Source organism: Chlamydotis macqueenii, chromosome 3 (genome assembly GCF_036417535.1).
Source record: "Chlamydotis macqueenii isolate bChlMac1 chromosome 3, bChlMac1.mat, whole genome shotgun sequence".
Classification (NCBI taxonomy): Eukaryota; Metazoa; Chordata; class Aves; order Otidiformes; family Otididae; genus Chlamydotis; species Chlamydotis macqueenii.
The window spans coordinates 104,295,101-104,321,827 of record NC_141558.1 but is presented as its reverse complement, the minus strand read 5'-3'; the positions used below and the strand labels follow the sequence as shown (position 1 = coordinate 104,321,827).

The following is a 26,727-nucleotide window of genomic DNA, read 5'->3' as shown; positions in this document are numbered from 1 at the left end:
CAGTAGAAATGTCAGTATTAATGTTGAACAAGCATTTGTTTTCCCTTTGAGTAAGACAATAAATAAATGAGCATGTGGCTTCTGTGAAGAACACTGTGATTGTGTCTGATCCCTTGTTTATCTCTCAAACTGACTTCTTACTCAGATATTCTGATGGAGATCTCACTTTAATTTATCCGAATGGGGATGCATGTAGTTCTGGCTTTCAGAGAATGACTGTCATAAACTTTGAGTGCAATGAAACAGCAGGTGAGTTTAACAAGATCACTATGCTCAGGGTTTGACTTCTGTGCTTGCTAGTAGACCTTATGTTCAAAGGAATTCATGCTTTGTGCCACAGCTAACATAAGGAATAAATACTGTTTAGAATAAGCACTAACTTCTATGGCTGGCAGGATTGTTTTGTGCTGTGTAGTAGCACTGCTATTCTAAATTTACACTGATAATCAAGAATATTGAGGTATAAAAGACCTTTGTTTCTTAGCCAACAGTAAAAAACAAAACAAAACAAAAAAAAAACCACCCCAAAAACCAAACAAACTGCAAATGCAAGGATTTTTAGCTTCCTTGCTGATTACTAGTCCTCAGGTGTCCTTGCTTTTCTCCCCTTCCCCCACTGGAAACCTAACATCTGTTTATCCATCTTCATTATTAAGGTAATGATGGTAAAGGAACTCCAGTGTTTACTGGTGAAGTGGACTGCACCTATTTTTTCACTTGGGATACAAAATATGCGTGTGTTAAAGAGAAAGAAGATCTCCTCTGCAGAGTTACTGATAAGAGAAAACACTATGACTTGTCACCCCTGACCCGCAGTTCAGGTATGGCAATGAAAACTAACTTTGAGTTACTTTTGTTCTGAGTTTATATGCCACCTCTAGTGCAATTCTTTAGCTGAATGTTAATCATCTTTTGTTTTTCTTAGTGAATTTCTGGGGTACTGGCATTCACTTCCCTCATTCCAAAAAGGGTTGAGTGCCTTATGAAAGTAGCCATATCCGTGACTGCCTTGGTTGCTATCATCTTAAGTGGTCTTAAATGTGTGCCCTTTTTTTGTGATAAGATGTCTTGACATGGAGAGACTGGAACAATTAAGCCAGATGACTTGTTCTTAATGACTGTCTGTATTTCAGAGTTAGCCCAGAACTGGGAAGCTGTGGACAGTAGCTTTTCGGAGGTAGGGAGGAAGCACTATTACATCAATGTCTGCCATAAAGTGTGGAAGAGAGGAGGAGCTTCCAGCTGCCCGGATGATGCTGCTATTTGCTCTGTAGGTGAGTCTTTTTGGTTGTGTATTTGTGGGTGGTGGGTTTTCTTGGGAGTTTTTTTAAGGCTTGACATTTCCCTTGCAAGTGGAGTTGGCTGTTCTGAGTACCTTCAGTTGTTTGAGGAAAAGGAAGTCAGGAGCGCATTTCTCTTGTGCTCCCAAAGACCCTAGAAGAAATGATGCAGGTAGCCTTTTCTAACTAAAGAATGGTGTTAGAGTCTCCTTTAGGCTTTATAGCATGGTTTTAGTGAGGTAAAAACAAACTCCTAATGATATGTTTTTCTTAAGACTTTCCATTTGGCTAGTTAATACTCTCTTAACAGTGTAAACTTCACTTCTTTCCAGGGAAACAAGTGATGTATTTACTGTCTTTACAGATAAACAAAACAGGAGTAAGAATCTCGGAAGATTTGTATCTTCTCCTAAAAAGGTTGGGGAAAATATTCAACTTACCTATTCAAATGGAGACAGCTGTGGTGTTAACAAAAAAATCAAAACTGTCATCACTCTAGTGTGCAGACCAGGTGAGAATATCCACACCCAGTTCTCTAATCCAGATAGAAACTGGAGGTCATTTAATATGTCCAGCCGTGAGTGCTAAATATTAGCATGTGCCTTTGTCTTTTATTTCCTTCTATGCAAAAGCTGAAGCACTGTGGCTTGTTTACTAGGATGATAACAATGTAATTGCAGGTATTTTATCTCTGTTCACCTTTTGTACAAGTACTCCTTAAGGACCATTGAGTAAGTCTCTTGAACTAAGATTCTCCAAAACATGATGAAAGCATGTTTAAGTGTTTAAAGCTCCACAACTACCTGGAAGCTATAAAAAGCACTTTCTATGCCTAGATGGTCTTTATGGGAAAGACTGGTTCTGAAATGAGATCAGATACTTTAACCTTCTCTTCCAGTAAGTGTGTTTTGTGTCTAAACTGCTTGCAGTTTATGACAAGCAGAAGCATTTGCAGAAGTTGTTGTTGTTCATCTCCATATAATAGCCCACTAGTTTAACCATCTCCCAGGGAAATAGGAAACTTGTATTTCTCTACCTCAGCCTCAGGAAGCTGAATCCTCCAAGTGTGCTGGCTGTTAGGATCAGGTTATACACTACTTCCTAATAAAGCTTTGTAGCAAAACACCGTGTTTATGTATCAAAGCAAATTTTTTTTTTTTTTTTTTTAAGAATGTGAGCTGTGCATCTTCACTTCTGGGCTAAACTTTTATTCTGGGGAGGAGAATGCAAAGGATTTGTGCTAGGAATTTTTGGTTCTATTTAGTCTTTGTTTTTGGAGGAGAGGTACTTTAACAGTTAATCTTGGTCTGCTCTTGGGGAGGAGTTTATAGTGTTCCTTTTGGCAGCCTGACTGTCTGTATGTGTAACACATTGCTCTTGTGATACCAGGTGATCTAGAAAGTGCGCCCATCTTGATATCTGAGGGTGTATGTTCATATGCATTTGATTGGTATACTGCTGCTGCATGTGTCCTGTCTAAAACTGAAGGAGATAACTGTCAAGTCTCTGATCCTCAGGCAGGTAGGTATTTATGTTCAGCAAGTCGAAGGTTGAGAGGGATAGAACTTGTGTCACAACACCGAGTCCTTTTGGTGCACGAGAATGAAGTGAGGTCAGCCTAAGTCTGATTACACACAACATTTGAACACAGCAATTTTAAGCACATGAATATGTAAGATCAGAGCAACATGAGCTTAATATTCCCCTAGTGTGTGTGAAGGAAAATAAATGTAATGTGTATCCTACTGTAGTAAATCTCTCCATATAAGAAAATATACTTTTTAGTATATCCAAATTGTTTCTGGAACAATAATTACATGGAAGGAGACTTATTCAGTGAGAGGTGAACTAGTTGTGTGACTGATAGAATCAAAACTTGTGAGAGATGGCAGGAAAAAATTAAACTGATAAAGTTTATTCATTCCCCATTAGGCTTCTCTTTTGATTTATCACCTCTGGCCAAGAAAAGTGGGCACTACATAGTTAATACTGCCGACTACTTATTTCACATAAATATCTGTGGCAGCCTGCCGGATGAGTTGTGTCACACAAAATCAGCAGCATGCCAAGTAACAAAGAGGTAAGTAACTCTTCTGTTGTCTGTAATGGAAGATCGCTTGTTGCATGATGTGTTGTCTGTGTGTAACGGTGAACAATCTATGTATAAAATAATTACTGTGCTGCCTGTAATAGACTCAGGTTATTTAATGAAAAATATGATTTGGTAGTACACTAATTATGCTACCAGCTGTTTCAAGCAAAGTGCACACACGTGATCTTGCTTACAGCTATCTTTTGAGATTGAATGAGTATGTCCATTGCTCCCTCTTACATTTCAGATAGAGCTTGTTGGTTGTAGACTAACTGCCGCAGCTCTATTAAGCCAACCCAGAGTCTGGATTCAGGGTCAGCTGGGTTCCAAGAGCTGGCCTAAAGAAGCACTGCTATATTTGGGATGAGTAGTGGCTGCCTTTATGCAGAGATGGAGCCCAGAGCTTAGGTGTTGCACCATGTTTCCATTACTAAAAGTGCTGTGCCAGCACAGTCCCAGTGTGTACTGCTACTCTGACACATCATTGCTGTTGTATTCTACAAGCTAGGTCTGAGTGTCATACAGATACTTCAGGTTCCAGGTCAGCCTGTTGCCAGAGATGTGGTATGGTGCAGACACAAGCAGCTGTACTTGAGTTGGCTCTGAGTTACACTTCAGACAAGATTTCACTGCAGATGCTAAAAGCCTTCTTCAGGGGAAGGCAGTCAGGCTAGGTCTGCTAGAGCCAGTGTTGAGTCAGAGTGAAGAAACCCTCCTGAACCAAAGCTGGTCCCAAGCTAAGGGCATGTGATGGTAGTTTTCTTCCCTGGGTGAGAAGACTTGCTGTTGTGCAGTGCTAGGTCTTCACTGTCCACATGTATTGGCATGGAACCTGTTTGAGACCAGCATTAGTGTTTGCAGTTTGAATTCTACTCTGGAGAATGGGAAATTGATATTTCTATTACTCTTCTAGAGAAGGGAGTGTTGAAGTTTTCTAGATATCTAAGCAAGGTACAAGTTCCTTTCCTTTCCAAAGAAGGACACTTGTTCATGTTTTAAGTTTCCTTTTGGTAGTGTTCTATTATGTTGTTTTTCTCTATTTTATTTTCTAGTAAGGATCAGTTTTGGAATCTTGGACTACCCAGTTCCAAACTCACATATTATGATGGTCTGATTCAGCTGACCTACAAAAATGGTACAGCGTACAACAATGAGAAGAAAACACAGCGATCTACACTTATAACTTTCCTGTGTGACCGTCAGGCTGGAGTAGGTCAGCCTGAATATCAGGTAAGAAGTCCTATATGAATAAGGGAAGGATCTCCATCCCAAAATCCTGACAATAATTGCTGCTAGGCCAGTGCAAGCAGAGATTCATGGATGGAAATATCCAGTATCTATAAAGCAGTCTAAGAAATAATTACTTCTCTTGGTGTATCTGCCTCTTACTGCAGCCATGAAGTTTGTCTTGACTAGTGAACAGTAAACTGTTTGCCTGGATCCAGGTTCTTACTTCATTCTTCTCTAGTCTCTGGGCCATGTAATTGCTAATGCTTTTGATAATCTTGTATTTCTAGCTGAAAAAAAACCCAAACTGGCTGAGAAGTAACAAGTGGTGGGACTGTGTACCCTGTAACACAGCAGACGTCAGTTACGTTGCTCTAGTTGCTCTGGTTCTGTTATTTTTAGAAAGAGTATTTTTGGTGACACAGCAAATAACAAGTTCTTCAACAAAACAGACCTACACAAATCAGTCTAAGAAGATATATCTCAAAACTAAGGGCAAATAACAAGCTTAGCATGCTCACAAAGTATTCTGTGTGGAAAGCTTCACTGACTTATTCTGCTGTTTTTTAGATAGAAGATAACTATACCTACAACTTCAGGTGGTACACTGAATATGCCTGTCCCGAAATACCACTGGAATGCATTGTGACTGATCCCAACACCATGGACCAATATGACTTGTCAAGGTAGGAAAGGAACGTATACAACAACGTGGCTGTTCTAGTTTAGCGTTCTGACTGATAGCTTAGCACTGGATGAAGTTGGTTTCCTATGTAGACAGCACTAGGAACTTCATCTGTTGTGACAATCTTAACTGCAAGTATCTTGAAATGAAAACAGTATTTTCCTCTAGTATATTGTCTTGCCTCCTAAGGTGTGAGTTGACCTTTTGGGATGGCTTTGCTTAATAAAAGCTTACTACTTTGTCAACTGTGCTCTACTTCTTAGAAGTATTCTTTTTAGTTTTAACCCTTATAAATGAGGGGGAAAAAGTTATTCTGAAATGCCTTATAGTTGCGCTGTTTCTTGGACTGACAGAGAAAGCTAGAGAGAATTTATGAAGAATGTGAGAATGTGTGTTTTTAGTGTAGAACTTTCTCTTCCTGCTCAGCTTAGCAAAATCTGAGAAGAGAGGTGAAAACTGGTATGCCATGGATAATTCAAGACCAAATGAGCGTAAGAAGTACTACATAAATGTCTGTCGACCACTGATTGCTGTCCCAGGATGCGACCGGCGAGCATCTGTCTGTCAGATGGAATATCGGCACGATCACGTGAGTAGCTCAGAGCACATGGATTCTGGCTTCTTTGTGCAAAATACAGTAGCATACTGTGTATCCGTAATGTTGGCGCGTCCTGTCCACCTCTTCAGAAACCAGAGCACTAACTTTTACAAGTGTACCAATGTTGTGTTTGACGTGCATGATTCTTTGTCCTGTGTTGCAGAGGCAAACTTCATCTTTTCTATGTAAAGTGCTGCGATCTCAGAGGCTGCTAGCATTGCTTTAGGAACAGGCTACTCTCCTGGGCATTCTGTCTTGCTTCTGGCTTGGTTTAGATTGAACTGTGGAAAATTTTTTTTTTTTTTTTTTTAATTAAAGATTTTGCCACTCTTTGGCTTTGAGGAGTAGATTAGGCAGAAGTTGCCAAACAAAAAAAAAAAAACCCAATAAAACAAAAAACAAAATCAAACCAAGGATGGGAGGTATTTGTTGGCTTCTACTTCTCTATTTCCGTGAAGTATAAGAATTTATGATGAGACTGTTTGTACTGACATACTGGATGATACTTTACCCAAGGCCTGACTTGAGTGCTACTCAAAGCTGTAGGGAAAGTTGAACTAGAGGCTCACCAGCCTGCCCTAAATCCTTCTGTAAAATGGAGAGACCATCTTCCCTCTGTACTGTTGAAGAGGATGTCTGAGTTACTGAATCTGTACATCACCATCATGGCACTTGAGCTAAATACTACTAGTTCCCTGTGCTTACGTTAGTCTTTGTTGTGTAAGGCTACTTACTTTACATTTGGAGACACATTAGACCTTCATTACTTTGTTGCTGGAGACACTGGAGTACGAAGTGAGCACATTGGGTCAGCCTAAATGCAGAGTTGTAAGAAATACAAGTTTTATTGCGGAAGTGAAGATTAACTTGACCTTGGTAGTAACACCTACTATTGTTCTAATGCTCAATTTCTGCTAGTGCTTTTTAGACTTTGCTAAGCATGGCAGATCCCTAAGGCCAATTCTAAGAATGCCTAGAAGCTTCCACATACTGTGTTTTAAAGAGCTGTACAAATTAAATCCTACTTACTGCACATGAGGCATAGGCCTCCCTAAATTCCTAAGCTGCATAGCTGGTGAGATGGGCATGGCTGTTGTGAGGCACTACAGGCATTTTATTGTACTGGAAGTAAAAACAATGGAAAACCAAACCATGCCTACTTGTGGACCTCGTCTGTTGAATATGTGAAACTTAAATACAGAGTGGGGGAGAAATATGTATGGGGATCTCTACATCTGTCTTATCTTCAAAACTATCAAGATAACCTTCTGTATACAAGATTATTGTGGTAGGCATTTTCTTCTTCTTGACTGTGTTTAAACTTGTCACTTGAGTTTAGAATTGCTGACATGCTTTTCTTGATTTCTAGGCTTCTTACTCTGAAGTCACCTCTATTAGTAATCTTGGTGTTGCCAGCAAAGAACTAGTAGTTGAAAGACCTGGGCACATTTTTCTAACCTATGCGAATGGCTCTGTGTGCATCAATGCTGATGGAAAGAAAACGACTTATACCACTACTATCCACTTCATCTGTTCCAGAGGCACTCTTGTAAGGATAAATGATCTTTTTAGTTGTTGCTTCATCATAGTAGGTTTTCCATTGTATAACATGAAGCTGCATGAATGTGTATACTGTATAGGAGATTCATGACAGGAGAGACTTCTTGAAGACTTAAAGTAGAGTTGTAAAACCAAATTTGACTTAGATGCTAGAGAAGCATGCGTCTCAGACTGAGTATTTAATCGTAAGCAAGAACTAATTAAAAACTAACAGCCTGAGTGGACAGTGGCTAGTCCAACTAGCATGAAAAATACATGAGGAGTTAAGACTGAGCAGCTATACATGCAAATATTGCAGACCCTCTTAAGAGGAAGAATATTGTAAAGTGCATCTTCAGGGTTAGGTTCTACATCCTCTGTAGCTTGTTGATTCTAGATGAGTTCTTAAATCAGCTTTTGCTGATACAACTCCACCTACTGAAGTGAACTGCGGGGATTGTTAGACTGAAGCTTGCCTAGACTTGTTCTTGCTGGTTTGTGAGCCTGCAGGTTATGCTTCCCTCATTCACCTGATCTTCAGCCAAAGTAGTATGGTGAAAATCTGTGACTTGGAGCAGTTGTGAGCTGCTTTGCTTTTGTATGAAAACAGTGAAATGAAGTGTGTGTAACTAATACTCCTGTTACCTTTTTACCTCAGCTAACAGAGTTTTGTGTTACTTGAAGTTTTTTTTCAATAGTGGACTGTGCATTTTAGCCCAAATGTCTTCAAAGCTTAGATTGAGGCAAGATCTGATTATGCATGTCTAGATTCAGTATTGAATTTATTCTGTGTATTTGGATGTCAAATTCAGTTCTTTAGTAAAGCTTAATAACATGCTAAGTGTTTAGCTAGACTAAGTTTTCAGCAGTGACCTCCAAAATAAATACGGGAAAGGGAAATGAGGTGGGAATTGTGTGCATTTGTAGTGAAGTCTTTTAGAAGAACCTGACGTTTTGTCATAAAGTGGAATCTCAAACATGAGAAGATGTTGGCTGTTACACTTATTTTGGTCTTCTCTCTACCATCTGTTTCCAGAGTAGCAGCCCACGGTTTATAGCTATTCAGGAATGTGTGGCCACGTTCTTATGGGAAACTGAGGCTGCTTGTCCAATCAAGGAAACAAAAGATGATTCTCAGGTGAGAAAGGGGGAGCTAATTGTATTCGTAGTCACAACATACTTCCCCCCCCGCCCCCCCCAAACACTCCTGGTTACTGTGTTTAAATGACTTTTGGAGAAAACTAACTACAGTGAAGTCTGATGATGATTGGAATGTGATCTTATGATATCTTACTACTTTTTGCTTGAAGTGTTCCTGAGATGTGTAACTTCTGATCAAGTATTCTCCCTTGAGAACAGCCTTACTTGCTGTGACACTGAATGCTTCATTCCCTTACCAGGTTGCTAGTAAAACTGAGTTGATATGTAAGGTTATATATTGCCCTTGTTTGTGTACAGATCATTAAAAGAGGCTTTTTTTTTTTTTAAATGCTGAGTCACTCAGTTACTTCTAATTTACAGTTCTCAACATAAACACATTAGTGTGAAAACAACCTTCAGTTAAAATTTCCTTGCTCTTAGCTAGCCAGATGTAGTCTGTTAAACTGCACTTTGATGTGTTGGTATGTGACTGAAGTCAATCGACAACTGTGCAAAAGAATTGAATGGAGTGTTGCTCCTGCCAGAACTGTATTCTGATTGTCCAAATTAGGTTGCCGATTGGTACACAGGCTAGGAATATGTGTTAATCAATACTTTAGCTCTTTAAATAAGTTTGAAGTAAAACTTAAACAGAAGAAACGCAGAAGGAGAGAATAATGCTGTTGTAACTTTTTTTTTCTTCAGTCCTGTTCTGTGCGAGATCCAAACACTGGCTTTCTATTCAATCTGCAACCGTTAGCTTCTGTAAAAGGCTATAGAGCTACTGGCATTGGGAAGAAGTTCTTGGTAAGGATTCTGACTGTACAATCTATTGCTTATGAATGCTGTTGTTGCATTTTTCCAGTCTTGCTTAGTGAGTGAGTGGAGCTTTGACTTAGTCCTCTTATGACATCTGAGATGGCAGGAAAGTACTGTCCTTGAGAGGTGGAATGGAAGATAATGTGGTTCATCTCGGATGCTATTAAAAGCATCGAACTTCTGGCTCTTAGCAAACGTGAGGTAGCCATACTTCTCAGGCTATGCATGCTTTTCCAGTTATGGACTCTGTTGCATAACACCAGTTTGTCTGCTAGTGCTAAAGAAATGGACAGTGGAAGCCTAGAAAGGGATTTAATCTGTCCATATCGGTGTTCTTAATGTGATCTGTATGTATTAGTAGTCCTAGGCTGTCCACAGATACTAGCATACTGTTTTTTAGTCTAGGAATAAACTTGCTAAACCACATCCTGTACTTCTAGTGGGGAGAACTTGTGGATCCTGTAGGCTGAAGATTGAGGATATTGTTGCTGTATTATATAGTTGGTTGTCTTGAGTTCTAGAAATGATGGACATTTCATGCTGTTTGAAATAGTTCCTCACAAGTGAGTTCTACCGATGTAGGAAATGGCTTCGTGGACCTAATTTTTCTGATGCACTTAATGCTGTGTACACGCACGTGTTTTCAAAACTTTTAGCTAAACATTTGTGGACCCATGCCAGATTGTGGTAAAATCAATGGCAAACCAGCTGCTGGATGTGAAGCAGAAAATCTGACATCGGTGAGGCTGGTGGAATTGGACAAAACCCTGTATCTATCTGGTGAAGGGTTTCTGACTCTAACCTACAGAGGTCCTTTTCGTGTGCAATCAGGTGAGTTCAGGAAACATGCAGTGGAGATGGATGCTGATATTGTACAAACTTTCTGTGAATGGTCTGCATTCCTCCCTTTGTTCATGTACTAGCACTTACTGGGCTTGGCGTTAGTCACTTAAACAAGCCAGTTCATATGCAAATTTTAGGGAGATATCAAATCATGCAGAATGACAATGGCTCGATTTTTCATTTATACATGTGCATTTCAAAACTCCTGGAAACAGACCAAATACAGTACAGGATTTTTTTTTCTTTACTGAGTAGATGAAAAGTACTGCTCCTTGCATGGAGAAATGGATAGTTGAATTGGGAAAACAAGAAAAATTAACTCTGACTCTTTTTCTAAGTGAAGTCATTGTTATATAAAGTTGTTTCATATCTGAAAGGTCATTTTTCAGTAAGCTTATATTCTCTTACATGGAACTTCTTGAATAAGTGCTCTAGTACTTCATGTACATCTACTTCATGAATTTAAGTGTTTCACAGATAAGACTAATCAAAAATGCGTGTCTAGCTTTTGGATTTTATGTGCTCTCCGACTGTACTGAAACGGAGTTTTCATAGAAAGGCTTATGGCACGTTAATAACAAAAGTTTTTTAGGAAAACGGGATTTTGGATTTGGGAATCTCAGATGCTCCTGCATGTTTGTGCTCTGTACAAATTGCTATGGTGGTACCTCTTATTTTCCCAGTCAGGATGTTTTTGTACCTAATATGCAACGTGAAACAAGTGGTTGAGCTCTCATGTATTTTGCTTTGAGAGCTTCTATCACTTTAATAAAACTGGGATACATTGACAAATACTACTCCTCCTCATAATTCTAGCATTTCTTGTGGAGGAGGACTAAACACAACTTAACATATTCTGCTTAAATAGTATCAGTATTATTTGTTCTGCAGTCATTACACTGAACTTACAAACAAACAAAACCACCAAACACAAAACGTTGCTCTGTGTGATGTAATTTAGAGATTGTGGTACAGCTGACTTGATGTTTTGTAGGTTTTCTGTTTTTTCTGACTTATCACATCGAAGACGTAGGAAGCACAGTTCAGTGAAGGTAGTTATGCTCTTGAAATGTGTGAAGGCTTTCTGGGCTCCCATTTGGAGAGATAATTGTGGGTGCTAGGCAATTTAGCACAGGTCTTTAAAGAAGGCTTGTGTATTTACAGTTAAAAAACCGTAAACAATAAGGTAGTGTTTTCCTTGAAGCAGTAATAAGAAACTTTTAGAAAATATTTAAACTTAAATTCAAATATTCCTCAGTGAGGCAGCAGCACATAAATGTTTGTTTTACAGGAACATCAGACACGTTCACGGTGACTTTCATTTGTAACGATTCATATCCTGGAGAGCTTAAGTTTGTGCGTGAAGAGATAAACAGTGTCCTGAACATCCATGATACTTTTTTTGAGTTTCACACAGCTCTGGCCTGTGCTCCTGCTCCTGTTGACTGCCAGGTTACAGGTAAGTATCTGAAATTTGGGTGGGCTCTGTCCAACAAATGTTGGAAGGATCAACAAAACAGCAAACTCCTGTGGAGGAGGGCTTTAAGAATACCTGTTGTGAAGACATTTGTAAGACTTGAAGTCTTCACAGAAGTTGTAGAGAGAGGAGGAGGTAAGTTGTTTGAAGCAGGCTTAATTTATGAAGCCAGCCAAGAAGCTAATGTGGAACATAGTGGTGTACACAAGACAGCTGATAATTACTTTGGAAACCCTTAATCCTTATCATGACTGGGTGCTGCTTCAGCCCGACTCTGAAGAAAATGAGTTAATTTAGTATTGGCCTCTAGAAAAATGCACCTGTGAATTGTGGAGTAGTTACTTGTAGGAAGTAACTGTCAAGGGAGCTCTGTTCTATGTTTGATGTAGTGACATTTTTTTATGGCAACGGTACGTTCTGTCAATGGATGTCAAATGTGATTCTGAAAATTACTTTGAATTATGTATATTCTTTGGTGAAACTTGGATCATTTCTAACCCAATACGGCTGCAAGTATCTTAATAGGTCATCTTTCAGCTTACTGTATGTACAACATTTCTTTCAGATGCTGCTGGCAATGAGTATGACTTAAGTGACTTGAGCAAAGAGAATGAACCATGGGTTGCTATAGACACTTCAAAGAAGGCAAAGAAGCGAACGTTTTACTTGAATGTCTGCAAGCCTTTGCCCTATGTGCCTGGATGTCCTGGTAAGCCAAGTGGCAAGCATTTCTTAATTTCTTAACTTCTGGCTTCTGATGCAAGACCTTATATGCGGAATTACATCCTTGGTTATTTCAGTAGGATTTCTTGAATCCTGCCCATTCGGTCACAGAACTTGCATAGACCTGGGTGAGATATGTCAAGGGTGTAACAAATAGACTTTCTCAAACTGAGAGCAGTCTTAATGCTCATCAAGATTCTTACTTTGAAATGTGTGGGAATGCATTTGGGAAAAATGCGTTGAGGACAGTATTTACCAGTACCTTTGATTTTGCTTTATTTTTTCTAAGAAGGAAGGAAAGTTAAATGTTGTTGAAGCCTCCTGAATGAAGCTGAAATGAGAGGCTTATGCCATGCCTTATTGCACTTCTAGCCAATCTGACTTATTTACCATGTTGCTGTAGTCTTCTGTCAATCTGTGGGAGCAGATAAGTTACTGCAGTTTTAAAGATTTCAGTGAATGCAGGACAGTAACTTGTTCTATTCCTCAAAGGCTTTAGGCACACGATGGCTCTAAATGTATTTATGGAAACACTTATGTTGTGTTCTGCTTCTGGAGCTTGAGACAGTCTGCTTTAATGCTCAAAACTGTCTTAAAGCTACTTTATTATTTTACAATAAAGTTAACTCCAGTTGTCAAAGCTTTGAACTGAAATACAGGCTTTTTATTTTTTTCCTGTAGGTGGTGCCATAGGATCTTGTGTGAAATACACTGATGAAAGCAAGAACCTTGGAGTCATTCAGATAAACCCACAGGCTGCTACTGATGGATCATTGAGTATTATTTACTTGAATGGTGACACATGCAAAGATAAGCAGCGTTATTCTACACGTATAATCTTCCAGTGTGATCAAACAATGGTAATTTTCTGTGACAGTTGCTATTAATATGGATTTTACAGCTTGGACTTACTATAACAAAATAGACAGTATTTATTCCTTTTGGAATGGAGAGACTGGTTCTAAAAAAATAGTATATTGTATACAGACCTTTTCCTTGTCTCTCCTTACAACTGCTTTCCTGAGCCTGTAGAACAAAACAGTGAACTCTATCATGGAATCCTTTGAGCCACCAAAAGCAGCTCTTTGCTAAAAATTGGTAGTGAAATTTGATAATAGAGATCTTAAACTGCACAGCAGTAAAAAAGGATTATGCATGTACATTTTGAGACTTGCAATGTAATTTTTAGTAAGCCTCCTTCATATGGCCCTTTTCTGTAGGGCTCACCAGTGTTTGAGCAAGAGGATGACTGTGAGTTTGTGTTTGTTTGGAGAACCTTGGCAGCGTGTCCTGTTCACAAAGCAGAGGGTAAGTGTAGTTATTTGAGCTTTAAAATGCAGAACAAATCTGTACAAGAAGTAAATACTTAGTGAAACTATGTGGGTTTTTTTTCCCCCCCCCGTGAATCTTTCTGTAAAATGTACTGGCTTATCTCTTCTGAGCTTTAAGTCAACTAAGAGTCACATCTAGCATTAAAAGTACAGTTTAGGTTGGCAGGCAAATGTACTTCCCTATCTAGGGAAAGAAGATAAAATAATAATGCTGCCTCTGACAAATCATAGTACTACCTTGTTAAATCACAGGCAGACTTGCCAGTAAAGCATCAGGTTTCATGAGAATGCAGTTGATCTATGCCTGGCAAGTCATTCCCTGTCCCCCACTGAAGACTGGAAGTTATACTGTAAACTTGACCCTTGTTAGACAATGGGGGAGAGACCAGTGGGCAGAATATCAGAGTTTACAGTTGACTCCAGGACATGCAAGGTTCTTGTTGTGGTACTTGCTTCACTCTTAGATGAGGAGTTCAGTGTGCAGGTATCTTCTCTGCCTCTGCAAGCTTTGTTTTGCAACTTGTAGATAAAGCTTGTAGATGTTATGGAACATCTAGACTTTCTGTAAAGGATCTGTTGTAGCAGTCCTAGACTCTGTTGAAACTGCCACTGATCTCATGTGGCGCAAGAGGAATGTTTACAAGATACTGCTCTGTAGCATACAGTTACTGTGCAGGACACTGATGACACGAGTTGTGGTTTTGAAGGGAGAGAAATTGATGTCTTGTCTTTGACTTTGTACCAACTTGTGGGATGATTGAGGAGAGCATAATAATCACGTGATACAATCTGATGTTGTTTTAAAAGCTTCAGAATGTTGAGCAAAGGCTCAATGTAAAACTGAGGAATTGATCGGCAGCAAAGTTACTGATATATATCAGCTGATTAGACTCACGAAACTAGAATTTTCCCAAACCTTTTCTATATACATCTTGGTAGACCTGTAAGCTGTAGCTAACATTTCCTATGATCTATTACTTCCTAACTCATCAAACTTCATAGCTGTTAAAAGAAAATACAAGACTGACGTCTAGGACAACTTTTGCTTCGGCCTTGTGACCTCAGTGTTCTTTCCAGATAATTAAGCAACTGCTGGACTTGGTATCTCTGGTTCTGTACTTAACCTTCAGCAGAGGTTAAGGAAGCTAAAGGAAGCTAAAGTAAGAACCTATGAGGCCACTTTGAGGTAGATTTTGAACTGCAGTGTGACTTTTACATCTTCCTTCAGTGGCAGTTAGAAAAGAAATATTTGATTTGTAGCTTAGTCTCATAGTTCTAGGTATTGGTGACTTACTGAAACGAGCTGGACTGAAATGGTTCTTCAGTGTAACTGCCCTAAGGTGCCACTTAATAATTTTTGTGGCCTTATTGTGCCTGAAAGCCTTAATTGTCCCAAGTGTATTTGACATGGCTCATAGATATTAAATTGTATTTTAAATTCTTAACTTTTCTTTAAAGGGGAAGATTGCCAGGTGAAAGATCCAAGGTACGGTCATGTTTATAACCTGAAGCCACTTTCCAATAAAGACATAAAAGTGAGTACGGATGAGTATGACTACTACTTCAGAGTTTGTGGAGAAATAACAGAACCTTGTAAACCAGAGGCTCACACTGTGTCATCATGTCAAGTGAAGAAGATGGAAAAAACTGTCAGAAAAGTAGCAGGTATAGCACCCGATCGGAAGGAATTTAGAGGATGGGAAGACTAACTAGGGGGTAATTGAAGCTACTATGTGGTACAAGTGAGGGTCTTACTAATCTTGTATATCTTATGAAATGAAGCACCCTACCACTTTTGCTTCATGTGCAAATAAAATGCCATGTGTATAGCTGTCTTGACACGCGGTTAGGAATGAATTAGCCCTACTGTACTGGAGCAGTACTCATTCAATAACTAGGCCACAAGTTTTAGAGGAAGGTTGAGGTCTTTCTGTCAGTACTTTATTGTGCATGTTGTAGCTGTGTATGTAGCCCTGTTGCCAGAGGCATTACTGCAGTCTTATGTATTTACTGGATTATCTGTTTACTTCTCTCAACTTTTTGCTTCTAGGCATGCTTACAGAGAAACTGACTTTCAAAAATGGTTTAATAATGATTAATTACACCAATGGAGAAAAATGTCATAAAATATACGAAAGATCAACTGCCATATTATTCTATTGTGACAAGACTACATCTGAGGTTAGTTTCAAAACATATGCTTCCTGGATGTACTGTCTTCCAGAGTTACCCTCTTCTTAATGTGTGGGACAGTAAGGTGAAGAATATGAACTACCTTCCTTCAACATCTGCCTAATCTTTTACAGATTAGGCAGGAGATTGAAAGATCCTGTGAGATAATAAAAATGAGGAATGTTTTGACTTTCCTATTTGTGGAAGGTACCTTTGTCATGCCCTAGGAAAGTCAGGGCATGTTATTCCTTTAAGGCATGTCTGCTGTTAGCAAAGCTCTTGGAGGTGCTGGGAAGGGATGTTGTCCCAGAAATAACAGCTGTTTCTCTGTAAGAAATAAAAGGTAGGAGGATGAATCTGCAGGAAAGCAGGTATTACGTGGCCAGACCAAAATAAGCTGGTTACTTGCTTTTAGTATTTCTGTCTGTACTTGTATTTTCCTTCCTGTTCTTAGACAATGGTGCCTAGTGTTACTTTGCCTCTTCCCCTTATTTCGTGGAGGAGGCAGAAGCTCCTAATGGCTGCCCTTTTATCAGAAGTGTGCATGTGGATAAACTCAGGTTTGGGAGAAGCCATACTTTCAGGTCATCAGAGGAATAGTGTGGCTCTAAGATAACATGTAAATACAAGTTCCTGGATCTTCTTGAAGGAAGCCTGAGTGAGACATTTTGGTAGCTTCAGTGTGTCTAAATGAGAAAGTAAATTCCTTTTGTATTTTGTTCTTTCAGCCTATATTCTTGAAGGAAACTCCAGATTGCACCTACATGTTTGAATGGCATACGCAGTATGCTTGCCCACCTGTTAAATCTACTGAGTGCTCCTACAAGTAAGTTGTTTCCACAAACTTAAAATGGAGCTGTATGATGACAGAAACCAATACAGCCGTACTGCAACTGAGTGCAATACTGCCACTTTAGCTATTGTGTTTTGACTTAGTAACCAGCTAATGTGGCATTCAGTGCCAATGCAATGTATTTTAAGTGACTTCTGCAATTTGTACTTCCCGAAACTAATTTAATTGAAGAAAAATACTTCTGGAGCTTCTTCTGGGGAATAAACTATGTATCAAAGTAAATTGTTGGGTATGCAGTTATTGATGGTTGAACTCTGAGTATGTTATGGTGTTACAAGTGTCAAGTTATTCTTTAACTATACCTGATTTAAACAGGAATACAACTGCTGTCTGTTTGAAACTTCCACCAAACGAAGCTCCAGGAAAAATGTCATCCATTGCTGTCACAACCAAGTATTAGCTCATTAAGATTTTATAAGTGGATTCAAATGTGGCTAATGATTGCCCCAGAGTTTTAACATCTGACATTGTGGTAGGTTTCTACCATAAGGCAAAATAATCCTCTGTAACTGTGATTTGTCCTTGCCATGCACTGAAAGCCTGTGTGCTTCGATGAAAAGTCAGAATTATTCCTGCATTGTCTGAGGGCTGTGTGCATGGGACAGTTATTGTGGGGATGGCTGGTGCAGTGATATATTTCTCTGCTGAATTTGAGGTTTGTAGGGAGCAGTGCATCTTGTGCAGGTTTCTTTTCCAGCATGATACTCTGCTTATAGAGTTATTAGGTTAAAAGTTACTGTAGTAACTTAAGAATTGTAACTTGAAGTTACTTTTTTTTAATGCCTTGTAATTTTAATCCTTTGTCTGTCTTACAGAGATGATGAAGGGAACTTCTATGACTTTTCACCTCTGACACGACATAGAGAGAATTGGGAGGCAATTGCTCTGTCTGCTTCTGCACAGAAATACTATATTAATGTCTGCAAGCCCTTAGTACCATATGGTGCTGCACGTAAGAACAAAATAAAAATATGTTCTTGCTGTAGCTAGGGGAGGCAAGTGGTAAGACAGTACTGCTGGGTGTTGTTGAGTGGAAAAATCACAAAGTATGTGGAGACAGTGGTGTAATTTCAGCACCAGAGGGAAGAGTAGATTGTGGGCCTGACTTCCATCTGCTTGGCAGATGAGATTCACTAGCAGCTCTTATCTTCTCTTGCTAACTTCAGCACTCTAGCTCTCCCATCCTTATCCAAAGTTTGCTATAGCTATTTAAAATAATATTTTGGCACAAGGTGTTAACTTCAGAATTTTCTCTATGACGTCTTCTGACTCCACATTTTGTGCAGTGGAAAACCAGGTAACGGATCTAGCCTTTCGCTCTGTGCAGTAGTCTACTTCCCCAGTAGTAGCTGCTACTACTTATGTGTGACCTTGGGTGAAGTGAGGCAGTTGCTGCTACTTGTGATTTTTGGGGGAAAAAAACACCCCAGTGAGTGTGATTTGGACAGTGACTTGGAGATAGATCAGCCATGACTTACCTGAAAGTAGAGTAGTGAGGTTTTATTCCAGGCAAGTAAGATTTAATATTTGGAGTAATTATGCATTTTTGTTCATCTGTCTAGGTTCCTGTCCTTCTGATGCTGCTGCATCCCTCATGGAGGGTGCAAAATGTACAAGTCTTGGGGAAGTTGCTGATGGTCCCCGGTGGGAAAATGGCATTTCTATTCTGAAATATATTAATGGAGAGCAGTGTCCAGATGGAATTCGCAAGAAAACAACAATATTGCGCCTCAAGTGTGATGAGAGCAAAATTGTAAGTGGGCTGCTCCTGGTGTGGTTTTATGTTTTTGTGAGTTGTTCATATCACTGCATATGTATGGAGAATGGTGGGCAGTTCTTATCTGTGCCCTAATTGTCTGTAGTTGGATGGGAGCCAGTCTTGTAAGCATTAGATGCTGAGCAGTTTTTAAGAGATCTGTCTGTACAACCTGCTAGCACAGATTTTACCACGTGTGATAGCTTCACATTGTCTCTGTGTCTTGAAACACTTCCCAACCTGCAACACGTTCATCTTCAAGTAGTAAGTAATGCTATTGATTGTGTAGTTCTTAACTCTTGCACATCTGCGTGCCTTACCTTTAAGTACTCTTCTGTTTGAGATGCCTTACCCTTACCTTTTTGGATTTTCTGTTGCCCACCTAGATTGCCTTTAGCTCTTTTCTCATCAGTTTTATTGCTCCTAATAATGATTTTTGTACTATCTTATATTTGAAATAGCCACAGCTAAATACTCCATCCTTGGGTTAATTCAGTGGACCATGATGGGCTGTGGCATTCGAGTTGAGCTTGAAGCTAGAGGCTTCAGCGATAATCCTGTGGCATGAAATCTTACGGTGTCACTCTGTAGACTTGTCACTGTCTCCATTGTTTCATATTTAGGAATCAAAGCCAGAACTTATAACGGCCATTGAGGATTGTGAATATACCTTCTTGTGGTTCACCGCAGCTGCCTGTCCTCTTAAAAGCAATGTGCAAGATGACTGCCGGGTAACCAATCCTGCAACAGGTAAGAAGGGAGGCCTCAGGATTTTGTGTGTGGAGGAGGCTGCTGGAAGTGGCACTACTGTGTTTGTGTTCTGGAGGGACTTAATTAGTAAAAGGACAGTGTGACACATTCTCTGGATGGTGACTAATAAGCTTATTGGCGGGTAGAAATATCTTGTACGGTATTGCACAGTCCCTTGGAATGTAACTATTTGCCTTTCTAAGCTAGCAGTCAAGTAGAGGATGGCTGAGCTTCCTACTAATTTAAGTTACTAAAACTTTTAACACAAAGAAATGTCTTTATTTTGAATCTGAAAAAAGAGATTAAATTATTCCCTGATCTGCCTACAGGCCACCTCTTTGATTTGACGTCACTAAAGCGAGAATCTGGCTATACCATCAGTGATTCACACAACAGAAAAATTGAGCTGAACATTTGTGCTGAAGTGAAAAGTTCATGTGCTAATGGAGCTGGTAAGCGTCTTATCCCCTCTGGTACTCTCATCACTGACTATAAAGTACCCAAAGGAAATCTTATGCTCAAGTTTACAGTAAAATGTGAAGGGCAGGTTTTACTGCAAATGTGGAAGGAGTGAAGAGAAAAGCTGTATGGCTGAATTGGCTGGGAAAAGATCCTAAAACTGTTCTAAGAAACAAAGTGACACATTCCTATCAAACTCCATTCCTAGTCTTAAATAGGCTCACTTTCTGTCCAATACCTTTAGGTCCAAATGGGTGGGTATTTTTTGGAGATGAGGGCCGGAGAGGAGTGCTTCTACTGCACCTCTTGACTGCTGTGAAACGGAAGAAGTAGGAAAATTAAAGCGAGACTAAAATCTTAAGTTTCTTGCTGTTTATGTTGCAAGGTGCAGTTTTGAAGAGTAATTGCGTAAGACTTGATCTGTTTTGTTCACTTTTCTTTTTTACTTTAGCTGTCTGCATCACTGATGGTCCAAAACCAATTAATGCGGGAAAACTGAGCAAAACTTTAACTTATGAAGATCAAGTGTTAAAGCTTGTCTATGAAGATGGAGATTCTTGCCCTGCAGACCCTGAACTGAAGCATAAGAGCTATTTTAGCTTTGTATGCAAGTCTGATGTTGGAGATGACAGCTGGCCTGTTTTTCTGTCTTTTGATGAGCAGACATGCACTAGTTACTTCTCTTGGCATACTTCCTTGGCTTGTGAGGAAGAGGTGAGAATTACTTCTATGGAAAACACTCGTGGGACTAAATTTTGGGAGCAGGGGGTTAGGCATAGTAGCAGTGTATGTTTTAAATTCCTTGAGGGGAAGTACAGAACTCAAGTTCATCTAGAAATTCTCAAATAGTTTTCTTACTAACATTTTCAGCAGGACAATACTTGGCAAACTGGGCAAGGTGAGCCCAGTTAAAACTTTAACACTTCAGAACAACCTGTCTGTGGAACCTACTCAGCTACTTTTTTTGTGTACAGCTCAAATGGAAGCCATAGGGCATCTTCTTGGGAATTGATGGTTAAGATCCTCCAGTACAACAGGCCAACAGAGCTTAGGTGGAGTTGAGGATGGGTAGGATCTCTGTGCATGAAGATAGTCTTTGTTTCTAAGCAAATGACTAATGGCCAGACAAGTGTATGATCATTTTTCTCCATGAAAAAACTGATAAACCCTAATAGCAGGAATTTAGGATCTGCCTCTGTTGTATAACGCATGCTGTAATAACTTGATTTGGTTAACTCTAGATGAACTGGTGATCCAGAGAGTACTTTGAGCTAGTCTTACTTAAGTTAATTTTAGCTGTTAAATTGTTACTGATAGTGGATGTACAGAGCAAAAGCCAGCAATAGGAATAGAAGAAGGCTAGAGAAGCTCTTTGGTGAGTTCAGATCTTTACTTAACAGCTGAACATTACGTTTTGAGAGTCTGCCTAACTGTTCTTTTCACTCCCTTCATTACTTCACACTAGAAGTGTCACACTAGACCATTATTCTCTGTAACAAGTTGGTTTTCCTCCTCATCACTGTCTCAACACTACCATAGTGCTCTCTTCCATTAGGAAAAACATTTCCCAATTTTTCTTTCCCTGACAGGAACTGTCACATGTCCTTTCCTCCTTTTGTAAGAGTTCTGCTACATACAGCTCTGGTTTCTTCTTCAGTAGTATGTACCATGCTGCAATACAAATCAACAGTGCTTAAAACCAATGTGTTTTCTAGCTTATTAACTCTGGTCAGTGATCATTTGTGCATTTCTGATCACTTTACGCAGTATATCTGCAGTTACCCTAGCTATTTCGGTGTAGTGGTAGCTAGGTAGCAATGGTGATTATTTGTCCTGAAATTAAATGGTAATTTTGTTAGTTATGTTTTTGTCTAATATCTAAACAAGAATAGACTTCTCAAATTCCAGGTGGGTTGTCAGTAAGCTTATGCACTTTAAGAATGCATGAAATAGGTTCTGAGGAAATGCCATGCTCCAGGTATCAACTTGCAATACAATAACCTTACACTGTTATAACCAAGCTTGTTTATCGGAGGTGATCCAATGTATGGGAGATGGGAAGAGGAAGGAACTGTAGGATCTACCGATCTTATGAAGACATAGTGACCATGTATGCTGGAGTCTGCATGCCAGAGCTTTACATCTAGTTATTGTTCTGATGTGGACTCCATTCCATAAAAATGTTTAAATGATTGAGGTTTTTCATGTGCAGCTTATATGTGCTTAGTATCTACAGACAAACAAAAACTGTAACAAAAGCTGCTCTACGTAAAGCAGATTTGAAACTTTTAAATGCAGCCACACTTCTGTGGCTATGAAGGACAGAATTTTTGTCGGTAAATCAGAGCAAAAAGAAAAGAGTAATAAAATGTACTTTTCCTGTAGGTGAAGTGCTCAGTATTGAATGGCAGTTCCATTATTGACCTGTCTCCTCTGATCCATCGCACGGGGTATTATGAGGCATTTGTGGATGAAGATATAACGGATGTTTCTCCAGACTTCTACATCAACATTTGTGAGCCTCTCAATCCTATCAAAGATGTCAATTGTCCACCTGGAGCGGCTGTTTGCATGGTTCCTGTTAATGAATCACCAATAGTAAGTGCTATGCCTGGAATCACTGAAATGTGCGTTTCTCTACTAGTTTAAAACAGTATCCCTGCCTAGAGACCTAACTTGAACCAGAGGCTTGACAATGAGTTAAAGAAATGGAATACAAAATTAAAATCTACCCTGAAAAATTATTCCATCTCTTTTCCCTACAAAGTAGTATTTCCCTTATGAAGAAGTATTTTCCTATTCTGAATCTCAGTGGTTTTTTTTGGGTGTCAGAAGATTCCATACTGTGACAAATGCAAAAAATTGCTCCAGAGAATTTTTTTGTGTAGTGCTGTGTGCCAGGTACAGAGCCTGGGAAGCAGAATGCCTCTTAATCTGCCATTCTGTGGCACAGAAATGATGTGCTTGATCCCATGGTAGCGTGTTGCAATATGAAGTGGGATATGTCCTAGCATACCCCAAAGTGCATTTAGTACTCTTGTGTAAGAACTTGACAGGTGCATGAATGGTAAGCCCGTGACAGAATATTGGTTAACTTGCCTTTGTTATTACCTTGAGAGATGTGGTCTTGTTTGTGTGCTATAGAAGATGCACATAAGTTGAGATTGTTTTCTGTGATCTTCCACGTGGATCTAGGGACCTTGCTCCATTGTTAATACTACACTATTTTAAGGTGATGTCTTGGTATTTTGGCGCAGTAATTTAAAGAAGAATCTACCTGTAAGATGCAGAACCTCCCTGGCTTTTGTCAAGCTTAACCAAAAAGTGTTTTGAGCTGCCCAGCTTTGTTTTGTTAGGATTGAAATATAACAACTGTTTTTTGATTATAGAATGGTTTACATGGGAGCACAACTATTGCACTTTTGAAAAACAAAGAGATGAATGTGAAATGATCTGAATCTTTGGGCTGATCCGAAATCTAGGTGTGTCCCATCTGTATCTTAATACATATTTTTGCTTGTGTAGGATATTGGTCGTGTTACTGAACCTCCCAAGTTAAATGAGGCAGTAAATGAAGTTTACATCACTTACAACAGCACTACTCCCTGTCAGATAAACAACAAATTGAACTATACTTCTCTTATTGTATTTCACTGCAGCCAAGGAACTAGTCTGGTAAGACCTCTGTTAAACTTATATTGATATTGGAGTGTAATGGGAAGTGGGTAATAACCAATGTTAGCTTTGTTTAAAGCTAAATCAAGGATTTGTTTTTACCATGTAAGGATGGACTTTTTTTTCAAGAAGGAACATCTTCGTATTCATACTCTTAACTACTCAAATACTTAGTACTTAAATACTTACTATTTGTATTCTTAACTAGGCAAAATTTTGTAGAGTGCATGAACTTCAGGCTTGAGAGTAACAGGTTCTGATGGCTTCAAGGATCAGATTCCACTGAAGTAATGTAGCGATAACTTATTACTGGCGTTAAACTTAGTGCTGTATTGCACCTTGTCTTGGTCCAAAAGCTTGTACTTGTGCCACAAGCTAATGCAAGAACCATTGCAACTGTTTGGAAACCTGTTACTGTGAAATGTTTCCTTTATGTTGTAACCCTTTCTGTTATCATACGCAGTTTTAAAAATTTGCGTTTAGGTGCTTACATCTTTACTTTCTGCTGACAGATAAACACTAAACTGAGGTTGCGTGCTGATGTGAATGTAACACTTGAATTTTTTGAATGCTTTAACAAACCATAGAGAAGCACTTGGGTATGATGTTTTACCATCTAGATCTTGTTGAAGATACTTGATGGAACCATTTTCCATCAATGTGGGGCATGAGCTGAAACTCTAGGCAGCTCTGAGTATTACACAGACTCATATTTTAAATAAAACTTAGAAAAGGAAACAGTATTCTTTCTAAACCTTAACTCGGTGACCTCTCTTAATGTTCTCTACCACAGAGAGAAACAGTTCTCTCAGTTTTGTTCCTGCTTGCAACTAAGCAGAACATCAAAATCTCAACCCTAATTAAAAAGAAATTAATTGCCACTTTGATAGTTTTCTAGAGCTAGGTGGAATGTACTTCACTTCTAGCTTTTTTTGGTACTGGTTGTAATATGAAGGCATGGCATTTGTCCTATGGTCAGTAAAGTCTCAGTAATAACTGAGGTTAACTGTTGGAGGGGGGTGAAAAATGCGGAAAGAAAAACAAACTTTTCAAAAATTAAACCAAATGTTATCTTGCTGTGTTCTTTGGTAACAGGGCAAGCCAAAGATGATAAGGAAACTTGACTGCAGTTTTGTATTTGAGTGGGAAACCCCAGTTGTGTGTCCTGATAAAGTGAAAACTTTAGGCTGCTCTGTGACTGATGAACAGCTACACTATACTTTTAACCTGACCAGCCTTTCTGGAAGATCGTTTGAGGTAATGTCTTCTGGTGGTGTAATTTTTTTTTTTTTTTTTAAATTGCCCATCACTATCAAGATTTTAAAATTGAAGCGGAGGTTTCTTTTAAGCATCCAGGGTGTGAGAGGAGACTGAAGCACGTGGTTGGTGTTGATATTTGACCTCTGACAGAGGGAATAATATTGGAGGGAAAAACATCAGCTTTTAAGTGTTCTTGAGGGGGAAATTCTTGGGTATACTGATGGGGAAAGGAAGGAGAAATCTTCACCTCTGGCAGAAGCCTGAACATGAAAACAAGTCTGCTGAGCAGACTATATCCTTGGCCCTGTGGATGTATTTTATCTGCAGTTTTGCCATGTTAAGGAAGGTCAGACTTCCAAAACCAGTTATTTTCCTTCTGCGTTATGCAAGTACTACATGAGACTTGGTTTATAAAGCACTCAGGTGCTTCTTCGTAAGTATTTACTGTAGGCTCTGAGGCAGCCTTGTTTGTGATGCTTCTGGATGTCCACACAGGTATTTTCTGGATCCAACAGTTACCATGTTGGTGTATGCAGTAAGGCAGCAGACTTGCCCCAGGGAAAATGCAAAGATGGAGCAGTATGTCTGACATCTGAAAGCAGTACGTCATCTTTTGGAAGCGTAAATGAAATGAAAATGGACTATAGTCACCAGGATGAAACGGTCATCTTGCAGTATACGGGAGGTGATCGGTGCCCTCCAGGTGAGATTGAAGCAGACCCGTTCTTTATGTAGCAACTTCTGAGCTTTTTTTACTCTTAAAATAGGAGGTTTTGTTGCATAGAAGGGAAGCAGCAACATCGGTTCTGTATACGTTAACAGGAACATGTAGATACATTAAATCATGTGCACTGTGCTAATCTGCAACATCAACATGTATCTCCCAGAAGAGAGTGTGCAGCTTTTCTGTAGGGATGGTCATACTAAACTATACACTACATCCTCGCTTTCAGTGTTTCAGTATTTCTGTTGTCTGCCTCTGACTTTTCTTGAGTGATATTGAAGTATAGGCTTTGGATACGGTCCTGAATATGGGTATGCCAGCTGTTCTACTGCGTGGTATTAAGAGGATATACCTTTCTTTCTCAGTGACTGAAAAGGGAGAGCTATGTGTGTTCCCCTTCAAATACAAAGGGAAGACCTATAAGGAATGTATTACAGAAGAAAGGAACAGGCCATGGTGTGCTACAACTGAAAACTACCAGGGAGACGGAAAATGGGGATTTTGTGGTAATGGTAAGAACTTCCTATGCTTCGTGTGCAAGGATCTCGGCTAACACAGGGAGTTAGACATGATCAGACTGAGCAAAAGACCTCTGCTGCAATATAGTGGAAGTTAAAGGGATATGGGTGGGCAAGACAAGAAATCTATGGGACAAATCTGACTTTACTCGAGTGAGTAAATACTTCTGAAATAAAGTTCATGCCTTTAGATGATGAGCGTTCAAGTCATAAGTGATGACTCTGCTTTGGAGGTCAGTTGTTTTGGAGGGAACGCTGTTTTCTAAAAAGTGTGAAAGCTAACCTAGGGAATAAAATTGCAAGGTAAAGCATTTGTGCCTCTTTGCTGTCTAAAACAAAACCTGATTAAAGTTTTTGTTGATAGAGCAAAATTGCTACACTAAAATCCATACATACCTGAAAGCCTCTTGCAAAGTTTTTTTTTTTTTTTTTTTTTTTTTACCCCTCTCCCTCCCCCCCCGCCCCCAACCTTCCCCCTTATAGCAACTGCAAGAAGGGAGTCTACCATTATCTTCACATGTGATGAAAATGCTGGTGTTGGGAGACCATACCTTCTGAGTGAGACACTTGGCTGTGCTGTGACATTTGAATGGAAGACTCAGGCTGTTTGTCCTCCCAAGAAGATGGAGTGCAAGTTTGTCCAAAAACACAGAACTTATGACTTGAGAATGCTCTCTTCCCTGACAGGATCATGGATCTTTTTCCATGATGGAAACTCGTGAGTAATGAGCAACTCTCAGGGAGCAGCTTGCTAATCCACGCAGTTGAAGTTGTAATGTCGCACAGTACTTCTGTTGGTCCCTGTT

The 26,727-nt window shown here is 39.4% G+C and overlaps 1 protein-coding gene across 1 annotated transcript in view; it reads left to right on the top strand.

The window, feature by feature from the left end:
* IGF2R (insulin like growth factor 2 receptor) overlaps positions 1-26,727 on the top strand; it is a 57,803-nt gene that overhangs the window by 21,769 nt on the left and 9,307 nt on the right. Inside the window, exons 10-40 of the mRNA XM_086745616.1 lie at positions 146-249; positions 657-821; positions 1,134-1,274; positions 1,645-1,791; positions 2,670-2,801; positions 3,213-3,360; positions 4,425-4,602; positions 5,170-5,285; positions 5,711-5,873; positions 7,252-7,431; positions 8,458-8,559; positions 9,267-9,368; positions 10,037-10,211; positions 11,515-11,682; positions 12,266-12,409; positions 13,105-13,283; positions 13,644-13,731; positions 15,213-15,419; positions 15,805-15,935; positions 16,655-16,752; positions 17,595-17,731; positions 18,342-18,532; positions 19,159-19,285; positions 19,615-19,737; positions 20,196-20,458; positions 22,130-22,342; positions 23,270-23,419; positions 24,515-24,676; positions 25,175-25,382; positions 25,769-25,915; positions 26,405-26,639. Coding sequence (XP_086601742.1) covers positions 146-249; positions 657-821; positions 1,134-1,274; positions 1,645-1,791; positions 2,670-2,801; positions 3,213-3,360; positions 4,425-4,602; positions 5,170-5,285; positions 5,711-5,873; positions 7,252-7,431; positions 8,458-8,559; positions 9,267-9,368; positions 10,037-10,211; positions 11,515-11,682; positions 12,266-12,409; positions 13,105-13,283; positions 13,644-13,731; positions 15,213-15,419; positions 15,805-15,935; positions 16,655-16,752; positions 17,595-17,731; positions 18,342-18,532; positions 19,159-19,285; positions 19,615-19,737; positions 20,196-20,458; positions 22,130-22,342; positions 23,270-23,419; positions 24,515-24,676; positions 25,175-25,382; positions 25,769-25,915; positions 26,405-26,639 — 4,824 coding nt within the window. The remainder of the gene's footprint in view (positions 1-145; positions 250-656; positions 822-1,133; positions 1,275-1,644; positions 1,792-2,669; positions 2,802-3,212; positions 3,361-4,424; positions 4,603-5,169; positions 5,286-5,710; positions 5,874-7,251; positions 7,432-8,457; positions 8,560-9,266; positions 9,369-10,036; positions 10,212-11,514; positions 11,683-12,265; positions 12,410-13,104; positions 13,284-13,643; positions 13,732-15,212; positions 15,420-15,804; positions 15,936-16,654; positions 16,753-17,594; positions 17,732-18,341; positions 18,533-19,158; positions 19,286-19,614; positions 19,738-20,195; positions 20,459-22,129; positions 22,343-23,269; positions 23,420-24,514; positions 24,677-25,174; positions 25,383-25,768; positions 25,916-26,404; positions 26,640-26,727) is intronic.